The sequence below is a fragment of the Hakea prostrata genome, chromosome 8 (genome assembly GCF_041222555.1).
Source record: "Hakea prostrata isolate BN-2017 chromosome 8, UWA_Hpros_2, whole genome shotgun sequence".
NCBI lineage: Eukaryota > Viridiplantae > Streptophyta > Magnoliopsida > Proteales > Proteaceae > Hakea > Hakea prostrata.
This window is the reverse complement of record NC_142607.1, coordinates 54,459,837-54,474,437: the sequence shown is the minus strand read 5'-3', so window position 1 is coordinate 54,474,437 and position 14,601 is coordinate 54,459,837. Positions and strand designations below refer to the sequence as shown.

The following is a 14,601-nucleotide window of genomic DNA, read 5'->3' as shown; positions in this document are numbered from 1 at the left end:
CCACCACAGCCCTAGACTGCTGATTCTCGGGAAGGAGGATCTTGGAGTGAGCTTGTTTCAAGGGCAACATTCAAACGGTGAAACCTTAGAATTTGATTCACATCACAAAAGTATCTTTGCGTAATGTTTAGATATGCATGACTTAGTTATTTTATTCTTTCTCGGTTTTATTTTATTTTGTTAGCTTCTTGTCACGGCCTTAGTTCTTGACTAAGCCAACCACGCTTGCACTAAGTCAGCCTAAAACCCAGCTAGAGAGAATAGGAAAGAGCTTTGAAGAGAACCTTGAGAGAACTTGCATTGCTTACTTCTTTGATGTCTTGTACAAATGAATCCCTCCCCTATTTATAGGTGAGGTAAGATACAATGAACGGTTAGATTATGTACAAGTGTCTACAATCTAACGGTTAGGAGTATTCTAGTAGCTCTAGACATTTCTAGTGGCATAGTTGGTGGGATTCTTAGAATTTTCTTCCTTTCTAGAGTATGGGTTAAGTGTAGGGCATAGTTGGTGGGATTCTTCTAGAGTCTCCCTCCTTTAGTGTAGCCCATTGTATCATTTCTAAGTTGGGCTAGGCCATGTGTGGCCCATTAATATAACACCATTGGGCTTATGACAAATTGGGCCGTGTCATTCTGTTTGCTAGACTAGGAGATTACTTTCTATATTCTACACTTCCTATTTTTATGTGGCTTGACTAGCAATACTTGGGCAGATTAGTTTGTAACCAGATTTAGGTGGTGTTCTAGATCTGGATTTTCTTCAGATATTAGCAGAACAACATGTAAGGGGGAGAGCTATCCCCCACAACTCTGCCTCCTCTTTTTCACTTCTCCCTCAACTCTGATTCTTCTCTTTCATTGGTTCTGGTTTCGTAACTCTGAAATGGTATCAGAGCATTAAAGATCTCCATTACAACACTAGTTCTCCCTATTCTGCTGTTGAGTCTTCTCGAAGAAAAACCGATTCTGATTGTGATAACAGTGTGCTGCCTGTCTGCCTACTGTGTGCCTAGTTGTTTGTGTTTAAGTATGAACTGGACTTCTTCTAAATAAGTCAATCGAAGATAATGAAGTCTGATTACTGCTATTTCATGTACTGAATATCTTGTTTAAAATTTGTTTTTTGGGCAGCACTCTCCAATTTTCCTGAAGACCAAGTTACCTGCCACTTCAATTGTTTTAGTTTTTCTGAGAGATGCATGTACGTATCTAAAGGGAGGCTTGATCCCATTCCTGACTTACTTCAGTGGCTGGATTGTGTTACAAACATTACCTTCTATTTCTGGGCCTTACTTTCTAATTCCATGCCATTAACACATCATCCATTCTAGCCATTAGAATTACCCTAAAGCCCTAGCCAGTTATCAACCCTGTTAGGCCTCCATTTGATCCAAGTTGGAGACCCAAAAGATGACTGGTTAGGCCTGCAGAATCCTAGTGTTTAATTTTAAAACTACTGCCATATCTTTTGATTGAACCACCAGGTGTTGGAGAAGCTTTCAATGGTGCTTTATCAACAGCCTAACATCAGTCACTTTGAAATTGATCAAGTTCTATAATCTGGTTTTGCTAGAACCATACCTCCTAATTTTTTAACTTGTTTCTATTTTGATTTAATGTCTGAGCCCTGAGGTTTTATGGTGGTTTTATTAGTACTGGAACATAGTACTTGGCACCTTTATCTTTTGTATACAGTTTTACTTGGGAGTTCCAAAGGGGTATTGAGTACCATAAATCCTCTACTTGGTGGGGGGTTTTGGGGGCACATTCATGATGCTGATAATCACTTAACTAATCGCTATTTTGGAGTTTGGCCTATTCTTTTAGTTTTGGATATTAGATGCAATTTTTTTTAAGGGCCTTATTATTGTTACATGTAACCTACTGTTGGTATGAAGTTGCAGTGTTCTGACCTTGACACAAGGAAACTAGTGTTTGGGATAATTCCTATATTGAATATTGGTTGTCATTTTTGTCCATGTGTAATGCCTATACGTGAGGGGGGAGATTGGAGACTTACGCCATGTTTGCTCAAAGACTTCTAGCCTAAGATGGTATTCTACAGCAACAACTGCCTAGTTGGTTCACATAACCTATGTTTAACTTGTGAGACCTTTGTTTGGCTTTATTACTGCATTTGGTTGAGCAAATTTACTAGTTACTGGCTACCTGCCTACCTATTTCCAAGTATTATTGCGAAGAGCTTATTGTGGACAAGCTGCATGTTTTATCTCCTTGTTTGGACATTGAGCTGCATTTTTATCTTCTGTTGTGGAGATTCTTGCCTTCTTTTGGTGTAGCCATTGGAGATGCTACACTTTTGAGACAATTGATACTTACCACTATTGGCATTATTTGAGTAGCTTTTAATATTATTATTGCTGCTATGTTTGTGGATGTAGTTCACGTTCGTTGCCGCCTATTGTTCTCATTGTTGGATGGTTTGTCTAATATGAAGATTATTTAAGTTAATGTTGATAATCTATTGGGTGAAATTCTCTGTGTTTTTATTAGCGTCTGCTATTGCTACTTGTGCTCAAGATTGGGAAGTTCTTTTATACATGTTCTTGTTACTCCAAGCTAGAGCCTTTATTATGTATGCTCCAGCTTGAGGGGGGAGTGTTAAGATATGCATGACTTACCATTTGACTTGTATTGACTTCGGAGATTGATCTGTTCCATCAAACTTTGGTGGCAAACCAAATGGGATTTTTTCTTACACCTGACCTGATGGAGTAATTAGATTTGGATTTTTACCAGGAAGATTGACGATAGAAGCTATTTACCTTCTAAGGGGGCTAATGGAAATCTGTAGGGTCTATAAAAAGAACCTTTATATGGTCTTTATTGATTTAGAAATGGCATATGTCAGAGTTGCTTGAGAGCTCATTTGGCATGTCCTAGGGAAGAGAAAGAGGTCAAGTATTTGTGTCGATATAATTAAGGACATATACGAGGGATGGTGACAAATGTTTGAATTGCAAAATGGCGAAGTAACGACTTCCCATTTACAATTGAACTACACCTGGGGTCAGCTTTAAGCCCTTATTTTTTTGCATTCCTAATGGTGATCCTACCCGCTACATACAAGATTAAACCTTGGTGTAAGCTATTCATTGATAATATTGTTTTAATTGATGAGATAGTGAAAGGGATTAGTCTGAAGTTAGAATTATGGGAATCAACTTTCGGAATCAAAGAGGTTTTGGGATAAGTAGAACAAAGACAAAGTATGTGATGTGTAACTCCAATCAAAATGTGAGAAGTGATGAAGTAGTATGTCTTAGGATTGAGAGATACCACAAAGTTAATGTTTTAGATACCTAAGCTTTATATGATACAAAAGATGATATTTCTCATAGAATTAAGTTAGGATGGTGCTTTTGGTGTTCTACGTGACAAACATGTGCCTATTAAGCGGGAAATTCTATAAGACAATGACTAGACTGGCTATGACTTCTGTGCAAAATGGTGGGCAGCCAAGAGGAGTCATTATAGACACAATGGATGATGGGGGATGTTGAGGAGGATGTGTGGCAGGACAATGACTGATAGAATAAGGTATGGTTGTGTTAAAACTGAATTGGGAATTGCACCAATCCAAGACAAACTAAGGGAGAGCTACTTGAGGAGGTATGGCCATGTCCCACAAAGACTTTTGGAGGCATCTGTAAAGAGGAGTGGTCAGATCCAGTTAAATGGAGCTGAAAGAGGTAGGAGCAGGCCTAAAATGACTATCGGTGAAGGACTAACAAAAGATATGCATGTTCTAGGACTACCTAAAATGATTATTGGTGAAGGACTAAGAAAATATATGCTTGTTCTAGGACTATATTCTTGTATGACTATTAATAGAGTTGTCAAGAAGACTAGGTGCTGTATGGCAGACCTCGTGTAAAGGGATGTTCCTAGGATGTACTTTGATTTCACCTCTTCATTCCTCTTTACTTAATCTAACTACTATTACTCCTCATGTCTCTCTTTGTATAACCTATATAGGCCATGTAGTTGGGATAAGGCTAATGTGGTGGTGGTTATTGTTGTACGAGTGAGATTTGGGGGTTTCCGACTTAGGGATTTGGTGAGAGCTTGCAACGTTGTTTTGGGTGTTCTTGAGAGATCTCCATTGTAACTTTCTCTCGTTATATGCTCAACCATCTTTAGCTTTGTCTGTGAATGTGGCACTTTGCTGTTTTGTGGTGTCATCTTGCTTTATTTTTTTCTTGGCTTGCATTTTTCTTTATTGTTTGTTCTAGTGAACTGTTGTCAGAGCCCTTGTTTGCTTTGATCATTGCATCTGTGGCTTCTACATCCACAAAGGACGACATCGACAGTTTCATTGGCAATATCAGCTTTGGCTTACGGTAGATTAGGATGATTGCTGTTTCTACATAGCAAGGGTTAAAGAAATACAAAGAAACTTGCAATTATGTCCAAGGATGATTGAAATGGTATGAATGATGCACTTTCAGCTATTCAGTTGCGTGTCTGAAATAATGTTTTGCAAGTTCTTGAGAGAAGTAGCTACAAATTTGAAAACTAGGGAATTAATAGCTCACCAAATCCTCACAAATTGAGATCGAAGTAATGGGTGTGTACACTTTGTATAGGTGATAAAATCTCATAATGCGAGTTTAGATCTATCATTACTGATTTTCATAGGATGGATGGTGTAGTCTAGAAGTTGGAGACCAATAGGAGCCAGTATGCAGGATCTGGGTTGAGCTGGTAAGCTTGGGTAGTTGAATTAGGTTTTAAGGTCAAACTTGGGCTACGGTTAGTAGGATCTAGGGTTTGATGGTGTAGGTTATGTCAAGTGTGTATAGGCTACAGTTAGTAGGATCTACCAGTGAAGGGTTAGGGTTTCTTGGATGGTGGATTATTGCTGAATTTGAATGTATGTCAAGTAAGCATTTTGTCATGTATTCCTTAAGAATGGATCTTAGGGGATTCTAGGGTTTCTAATGATCTTATAAGGCTGCAAGTAAAATTGAGTTTCCAATTACTTAATCCTTGAGATTTGGTCAAATGTTGTCACTAGATCTGCAATTTATCAGAGGCCACCACCATGACGAACTGGTTTGTCAGCTTTTCTATTTCTTTTTAATATGCAGCTGCCTGCTGTTTTCTAAGAAGGATAGATCTGTATATTTACATACTGGCATAACTGCATATGTGGCAAGGTATAACCAAGAAATGAACAATGTTTCTTTTAATTTTGGATGTGTTTCCAGATTATCTTAGGAAGATCATCGTACAGGGGAGATCATCCAAGTCAACCAAGGTTGGAGATATTATGACTGAAGAGGTATCTATTGCATTCCCCTAGCTCTTGGTTGGGCTTTGCTCATATCAGTGATTTTAATTTGAGGGTGGAAAAATTTACTCGTGTATTGGATGGTTACAGAATAAGCTTATCACAGTGACACCTGATACCAAAGTTCTCCGAGCGATGCAACTAATGACAGGTATACTCTAGATGGTATTGGTTCATTGATATGCATTGCATATAAGTCGTTCGCTAATGAAACCTATCAATGTCAAAAAATATTCTGAGCTTCTTGAGTGGTTGATTGGTTGGCAGACAACCGTATTCGGCATATTCCTGTTATCAATGACAAGGAGATGATGGGCATGGTGTCCATTGGAGATGTTGTGCGAGCTGTGGTGAGTGAGCACAGGGAGGAATTGGATCGCCTCAATGCATATATACAGGGGGGTTATTAGACTATGGTGACGATGGTTCCTGAGTTCGGACACTGAAATGTTTGTAAATAGGGTGCTGTGCATCTCCTGGTACTGTTTTATCTACTACCATGTGGTTGATACATGTTATGGTGATGAATAAGGTGCTTTAACATAATAAGAATTGCGACCCTACTGGTGTTGTATCCTTGGTTTTATAATGCGGTTGTAGTCAAACGCATGATGATAGATGTTGAGGTCACTTTCAGGCCGTTTACATGCGTTGCACTTGGATAGTCGTGTTGAATCATGCTTGTTATCATGCGTATCATGTTGAAAACTCAGTTTAAAGTTTAAACCAAATATGGATGCGGCTGTTAGGTCAGGTCGAGCACTTTGGAAAGGTGAAAACTGTCAAAGTCTTTTCCAGCAGATTTGGGTGGCAATAGTGACATCACAGGAGTCAGGCACTTAGCAATCGACACTTTGGATGACCTTCGTGACCTCACAAAAAATAGGGATATTATCAGTTTGTAGGTCCCTCCATGGTAGATTTCGGATATTGTTTCGATGGTTTTCCATTCTATTTTTGTGGGATGGATGATAAATGCAAGAAAGGATTTATGATCGGTGGAAAGACTGAACACCCTTTTAGATATCAGATATTTTATGTTGATCCATCCGGCAACATCGGGGTTTGTCAGTATAGGACTAAAAGTGGGCAGGTGCTGCTCTCACTCATCTTGGTAGTGTGCGAGTGATTGCGGGATAAAAAAGGTTACTGGAGGAAGGATCGTCTTCCGAGTTCAACTGCAGTGCTGCACAATTAATGCAGTAGCACTGTGCTGTGAATAGTTGAGATCGAGATTTTGACCAAGATTTGATATCGACTATCTGTTTTTCAGTAGTATGAAAAAACACATTTTGGAAGCGGACTGTCAAGATCTTGACCGTCGCTAATTTCCTCATCTTCTGGACGTGTTGAAATAAATTGTGTTTTTGTCATAAATCTTCTCAGGTGAAGTGTTAGAAACTTCTTTTTAGAAAATCATTAGAATTAAGAGACGCTAAGTTAGAACTCTTATAATTATGCTGATGGTAGAGCCCTAAACTTATCTAGCTGTAGTAATGTAATAAAGTTAACATGACCGACAGATGGTCCCTAGATGTTATTGGGTCGTTGGAGAATTGACATTTTTTTGGTAAAAAGATTATTTATTGAGAAGCAGCCAGGCTACAGGAGAATCATTCAGGGAGGAAAACTTACAAACCTCGAAAGTACGAAGACACGCAAAATGTGACAATTTCCCTTTTTCTTAGCGGGGGAGGCGGGGTTGGGAAATTTTGGGGACAGCAGTTGATCAGCTCCCAGTCCAAGGCCTCACCCCACAATGACAGATCCGAAGCTTGTTGGATCAGAGATAGCCATCAACACGAGACCCATGTGATCACGCGCAACTAAACCTAGCCCACACCTAGTACCACCAGCCGCAGACGACGTGTCTGAATTGAGTTTCACACCCATACGAACGGCGGAGCCTCCCATTGAGCAGAGACCTCTTTAGGCTCGAACTGTCCACCGTCTAGCCATTGGCCTCTGAAAAACTCCCATGGAATTCCGACACCTGCCGAGCTGGCTTTCAGCGCCACCTGTGTAGGAGATCTCCTCTGAAAACTTCTTCATGGAATTCCGACACCTACCGAGTTACTTCTACCGCACCTGTATAGGCGCGAAGATCATTTCTAGAGATTCACAGAAAGCAGTGGATAAGGAATGCCGATTTTGCCTCCTTGTTTTCCTTAGGAATATCTCGCAACGCTGCTAACCATCGATGAACACAAGGATCGCTATGTGGAGGGATATACGATACTGTGCTCGCAAACCACGATGCCTTCGCGAGCATCTCAATATTACGTGATTGAAGTCTCCCGTTTCTGCTTGAACTGCTTCACAATGAACACAACTTGGATCAATATGAAACTGCCGTCTTGCCATGGCATCACCCGTGGTTAAACCCTCCGCATGCCTCCATAAAAACAACCTTATTTTTGGTAGAACAGCTACACTCCAAATAAGATTCCATACCTTGGTAGGAAGAGTAAACCAACTAGGTAACTGGGACGTAGAAGCACTCCTTCCACGAATTAGACTCGAGTCAGATCTCAATGACTGATAAATCGCCTTCACAGTGATCATGTGCCATTCGGGCTCCAGTTCATCGCAACTCATCAGAGCTAGGAGAACGAGAGAGCGGCATCTTGTAAATGGCCGCAGCCACATCCGCAGGAAACAGAATCAACAATCTTTCTATTCCATACTCGTGCTTGCTGGTCAATGAGGTCAGCAACAACCAAATTCTCCAATCCTGGAGGAGGATCATCTTTTTTTCCTTTTCCTGGTAGCATGGAGGAGGATCATCTAAATCAGCTGAGGATGATATTTCACCAGTTTCCACACGCCCTATCATAAATGGTTTCAAAACGTCTCTTCCAATTATCATTCTTTCCCATACCCACGTTGTTGAGACAGTACCAATATCATCTTAAAAAGATGAGTGAGGAAAATAAATAGCTTTGATAAATTAGGTCATAAAGACCCGGGTTGTTGCGATAGACGTGCTGCCATCTTTTTGAGTAGAGCTATGTTTGGAGTTTCTGGGTCCTTAGAATCCAAGTTTTCTTGATTTTGGAAGATGTAATCTTTCCCGGACCACCCAATGAATTTTAGGCTTCCCATTCACTTTCCCTTAAGAAGAGCTTTGCGCCAATTTCGGAAAATAATTATGAAAATTTATTGGCAATTTAAAATTGAGAGCATGCATACAAAGGTAGAGATAAGACTACACACTCTAACAATCACCTGCTTACCCGCATGGGAGAGCAAGTGAAGTTTCCAACCCTCCAGGTTTTGGGTCAATTTATCAGATAGAAACTGAAACGTACTCCTCCTAGACGCCGAAGGTTTGAGAATTGAGATCACGTAAAGAGAAGAGAGGCTAGGGCCATAATCATACATATTACTCAGGCTTGGTGCCCTTCGCAGATGCATCTTTGACTTCTTGCTCAATTATATTACTCAGGCTCAGCTACTGAAGCCGAAAACTCATATCATATAATACAGGAAAATTGATCATTAGAAGGCAAAGGCAAGAGGATCGATGTGCTTCAAAATACTTCCATTAGTGAATAGTGACGATAAGTGTATAACGCTTCCATCAGAATTAAATGGGCAAAAACACCGGTACTAACACACTAAAAGGGTTGGAGTTTGCGAGCAGCCAACAAGAAATTCATATAACAGACGAAGTATTTTTTTTACTCATGAAATAAAATAGAATCCTCTCAACGGCAATAGTAATATAACATGGAATTGAGACTGTTTGGAGTTATTGAATATATTTTTTTTATTCTGGGTAAACAACAAATTTATTCATTGCGGGCAGGGAGTGGGGCGGAACAAAGGTCCACCAACCACAATATTGAATATGGTGCTTGCAGTTTTCCCTCCTCCTACAGATGTGTTTGTTATTTTGGGGCTTAAGCAAGATGTTTAAACAATGAGAATTTTTATTTGTTCCTAGATCTGCGAATTTAGTGGCAGATTCTATGTTGAGGCTGGCCCTCTTGATGAAACTGTGCAATACAGATGCAAATATGTGTATGAGCTCTTTTTTGCAATGAATTTTCTTTTTACTAAAAAAATAAAAAATAAAATAACACGAATGCCCGTTTAAACAAGAAATTCTTTTAAGTCGGATATGGGACACTCATTATATTAAACAAATTCAAGGTATACGTATCTTAAAAAGAAGAGCAAATTGCACTAGCACTCCAAAATGGAAGCTTTAAAGCACTGACACCCCACTTTATGTTTAAAAAGCACAGAGACCCCAAAAATTGGATTTTTATTGGATATATTTGTTCAATTTATTACTGAAAATAGTTAAATCACTGTTTATTTTCAAAAGTATCTTAGGGCGTGGCGGCGAGATAAAATCGAGCAAACATAGACTCAAACAGGAGTAAAAAAAATTAGGTTGGTGGGAGACACCCAATTTATTGACCAGATTTGGGCATGTAGCTTTTTGAAACCGGTTTCACCCCCCCCGCCCTTTCCTCGGCGTTCCTTCACCGGGCTCCCTACCTGCAAACCAAACAGACCCTAGAAGAGCAAATTCCTCCCGACACTCCAAAATGGAGGCTTTAAAGCACTGACACTCCACTTTATGTTTAAAAAGCACAGAAACCCCAAAATTGGATTTTTATTGGATATATTTGTTCAATTTATTACTGAAAATAGTTAAATCACTGTTTATTTTCAAAAGTATCCCTATAATAAACACTAAACAGTGTCTGTAAGGTTTTTAGTGACAAATTGGACTAATATATCAAATGAAAATCCAATTTTGGGGTCTCTGTGCTTTTTAAACATAAACTGGGGTCTCAGTGCTTTAAGGCCTTCATTTTGGGGGTACCAGTGCAATTTTCTCTAAAAGGAATAATAAAAAAAAAATCATGACATAAATCTGATTTCTAGGATAGTTCTCAGAGGCCCTGGTTTTGTAGGATTATTTGCGAGACATGAGGATTACACTTTTTGTAAAATGCACAAAACGCTCGTCAAAATGTTTTTTTTGGGTACAAAGGCGCTTTTTATATATAGGGATAGGGATATTACATATGCCGCCGGTAGGAGTTGAACCCTTCCTAACCATCCTACTACTCCTCCATTGGCCGCTCGTCAAAATGTTTTTGTTGATGTTGTGTTGATTTCGAACCAAGTCCCTTGGCTCGGTTTTGGAACCGCTTTGGACGGTGGGAACAACCACTGGCCCCGGCCATACTCCCAACCACAATAGCACTACTTATCTAAGCCTTTGGATTTGTACCCGTCCTTCTCCTCGAGAGTGATGTTGGCGGGCTTTGACCTGTAGAAGATTAATTGTCTTACCTCCCTCTACGCGTGCCCACACGTCTAATTCCGCATTAAATGCTCCATACATATTCAGAGATACAAAGACCTCAATAATATTTACATGGGGTAGGGGTGCAAGTTTGGACCCGGTGGTCTTGACATGCCCGGGCCCGAATAGGGTCTGCGCTTAAGATATGGGCCCTGAGGGCGGGTCAAGGTCAAAATATTTTGGCCCTGAATCAGGTTCAGGGGCTGGCTTGGGATTACTGTTTTTTCTATTTTGGCCTTCATTTTGACTCTGATTTTGAAATTGATTTTGGCCCTAGTTTTGACCATAATTTTGCCTTGATTTTGGCCCTAGATTTCATCCTAATATTGAGCTTCATACTAACCTTGATCTAAGCTCTGATTTTGACCTTAAGTCATTTCGATCCAATGAATCCACTTAGTTTTATATTACTTTTTATTTCTTATGTTGTTGTCTTTGAGTAGAAACTAATTATCAATTTTTTTAAATTTTTAATATGTTACACTAGAAAGTAGACCAAGTCATTTGTTACATTCCACATCATATCATACTATCATACTACTATTATAAAAGCATGAACTAAGAGACACGGCTACATTTTGGTTTCCTCAAATACCCTTCTCTATTCAATCACTTAAACTTTTAAATCACTAATAAATTAAGCCCAAAATTGTAATTTGAATTTCTTGAGATAATTTTAAACTCTCAATTTCTCCCCTCCACATTTTTCAACAAAATATTAAGCTATGACTACAAACAAGGAATTTTAGTTTTCTTTTAAGGATAATTATGTCTGTTTGCATAGTCTTTTATTTTTTTGTTAGATTGATACATACTTATTGGGATTATTAATGGGCTAATCTTTTACTAATTGCTGATTCAAGGCATAGATGGGAAGGTAGGGTTGTTAGCTTTCACGGCGGATGTAACCCTAGCGATCAGGACTGTTCACATTACTATGCGATTTCTTGCTTGCGTAAAGTTCCATGGTCGAAATTCCCCTATCCAATGTTCATTGCCATGATTTCTTCGCTGATCATGCTTATATTCAATTCTGTTGCAACCCACTTATGAGAGGAAGCAAGAAAAAGAGAGAAGATGAGCGTGCGATGAAGCCGGCCTAGACACTGGAATTGTTCCATTGCAAAGAAGTGGACAATGGAACGGAGGTGTTCGGGGAAGTGAAAGGAGGGATGGAAATAGTTGTGGATACACGACCTTGCAGCATGCACTCTCATTCTCACGTCATCGTTTCATAGGTAAATTGGATTGGTTTAAATATGTATACACAATGTATCACGCGGCAAGAAACCCCGTCACCATTGTTGCTTTTGGTCCCTTTTATGAACTCAGAAAAATGAACCCAAATTCTATCCAAAAAGAAATAAATGAAGGACCATAAGTCATTGATTTTCTTTCAAAATGGGCAATTGCATGGAAGAGTAATTAAGAAAACATAGGTCGGTCTAAAATTGGTGGTTTTGATGAGAAGTTGAGAACGAGATGCATGTGAGTCTTCTTTTCTTGGATTATAACCTGGAATTCAGTTTATGAGTGTGGTCTCATTACTAAATTTGTCTAGTTTCATTGCAACTTGTTTTAGGGAAAACGTAACAGAGATAAAGTTTATGAAATACAGTTATTATAGTTTTGCGATAAAATTGATTTCAGTCATGCTCTCTAATAGGCACAATACCTATTTAACTGACTCTTGCGGTGGATATCTCCTGAAACAATTTTTGCCATTATAACTGATTATAGGGGAAGAAAAATAAGATTTTGTGGTTCTTTGTCTTTTGCTGTGGGAATCCCCAAAACCAGCTCTCTCAAAAGAAGAAGTGTTTTCAATTTCCTGTCTCATGATGGAAATTTCCAAAACCAGGTGTGCTCTTTTATTTTTATTTTTTTCCTTTTCCTCCCATGATCTTAAGTATGAAGGATTGGAGTAGTCTATTGTATATCTGAGTGCTTGATAGGTTGTGGCAAAACTCGCCGTTTTCTATTAACAATTCTTGAATTTTCATATCCTTGGGTATTTATTTGGATAAACATATTTTTTACTCTTATGGTTGGGTTCAATTTGACCGTTGAATGTCTGCTTCGTCTGAGGTTGGTTGATATTAACTGGTTGGTTTTTTTAGAGTTTATGGGCTGGAGTTGTTGTCTTTTGCTTTCCTATTCCCGTTGAGATCCTGAGATTGTTATATTACAGCTCTTGTTGCCATATTAACAAATACAAATTTGGTTTGCACTTTACATGTTTTCCTGATAATGTCTATTTTGAATCCAAATCGGGTATCATATTGAGATCCGAAGATTGGTGTATTGCAGAGGTTAGTGTCATGGTATCGGTCAGCTACATATTCAAGTTGCAGTTTACAGGTTCATATGATAACATCAATTCGAATCAAGAGAGGCATCATTCTCACAATCCGTGATGTCACCCATAATACCTTTGGCGGAATTGGTGGGGTAGGGCCGTTTCTTTTCGTCTCGGTATCCCGTGCTTTTTCGTTTTCCCGTTTCTTGAGATCTTACCAATCCCAATCGGCCACCTCCCCTTCTTTTTTGGGCTTCTGGTTTCTTTCTCTCCGGGTTTCTCCCTCCGGTGCCCTTTGTTTGGGGGCGCGTGGGGGGCCCCGGGCCCGGGTTTCATTCGTTTGCATCTTTGGTGGGGCTCGGGGGCGGGTCGGCTCGCGTTGTGTTCTGCTTGTCGGAGATGAGTGGTGTGCCTCCTCGTGCTGCTTTTGATTTAAACATTCGTTGGGTTTTCCACCCCCGTGGTTGTGTGGTATCATTGAGGATGCGTGCTCTTTACTCTTCTTTTTTCAAAACCATCGTTTTATATGTTGCTGGCTTTGCCTTTATCTTTATCTCAAATATTCCTTTGTATATTCAACAATGATGGCGCTCGTCTTGTTTTATTTTTTCCCGGTCATACATGTTTACATTTTTGGTCTCGGGTATTTCGTGCCGTTTACAGGTTCATATGATAACATCAATTCGAATCAAGAGAGGCATCATTCTCACAATCCGTGATGTCACACCAGTAATACCTTTAGGGTCTCTGTTTTGGTTTTTATATATGGCGGTTTTTTTATGTTTTGATTTCTGTGTGAGCTTTTGGCATTTTTGATGTTTTAAAGCTCTTCTTTGTTTTTCACTAGGATGGGTTTTTGCTAGCTGATGATATGTAGGTGGGTTTTTAATATCACTGTCACATCCACCCAACCGGTACCCTATCTGGCATACCCGAGTGTGTGATCTACAGCCCCGATGATCAATATCGAGGAAATCAATCTCCCATTGCATTGTAATAGGTTGCAATGCATCTTTGATATTCTTCCAAACGGTACTGTGCTTTATCCCTGATTTCTTCAATGAAATCTATATTTGCTCTCATTCCTTCAATATTTGCTTCTTTATTAAATTCTTCCTCTTTGATGGAAGACAAGAAAGCAACGAATAATAAAGTATAGAGTATTGATAGCTCTATTCAGTGTACCTTTTTCTTGTGATTATTTGCCTTTTTATAAGGTTCTCTGGTGTTTGAATTCATCTTGGAATCATATTTTACTTAAGACTCCGATCTGGATTCTAGTTCTTGAGTCCTTTACAAATGCATGCATCTTCTTTGATTCATGTTCAAATTGTATTCGGCCTTCCTTATTGTTGACCGACCATAATAAGGTCAGTGGGTTAAGTTTGGATTAACCAGTTCGGGTTATATCCGACCAATCCAGTACAGACCGAAACCATCTAACTTGGTTCATACTGGTTTTATTTTCTCTTTAACAACATGGCTTCTAGAGAATTCTTCTAAGTGGAATAGTCGGTCAAATATGCTGGGCGTGTTGGGTTCCTGGCTGGCCTGGTTATTGTCACAATGGGGCCACCTGGCTGCTAGCTTGTGACAATTTTCCTTTTAGCAGTCAAAGAATTAAGACAAGATTTTCTTGGGTTTTAAGAC

At 39.3% G+C, this 14,601-nt stretch overlaps 1 protein-coding gene across 2 annotated transcripts in view; it reads left to right on the top strand.

Moving 5' to 3' along the window:
• CBSX3 (Cystathionine beta-synthase (CBS) family protein) overlaps nt 1–6,010 on the top strand; it is a 34,167-nt gene extending 28,157 nt beyond the window's left edge. Inside the window, exons 4-6 of one of the 2 annotated variants that reach the window (XM_089165247.1) lie at nt 5,238–5,311; nt 5,411–5,471; nt 5,588–6,010. In XM_089165247.1, coding sequence (XP_089021373.1) covers nt 5,238–5,311; nt 5,411–5,471; nt 5,588–5,730 — 278 coding nt within the window. In that variant the 3' untranslated portion in view covers nt 5,731–6,010. The remainder of the gene's footprint in view (nt 1–5,237; nt 5,312–5,410; nt 5,472–5,587) is intronic. The other variant, XM_089165246.1, reaches the window with a different exon arrangement.
• The last annotated feature ends 8,591 nt before the right edge of the window (nt 6,011–14,601 follow it).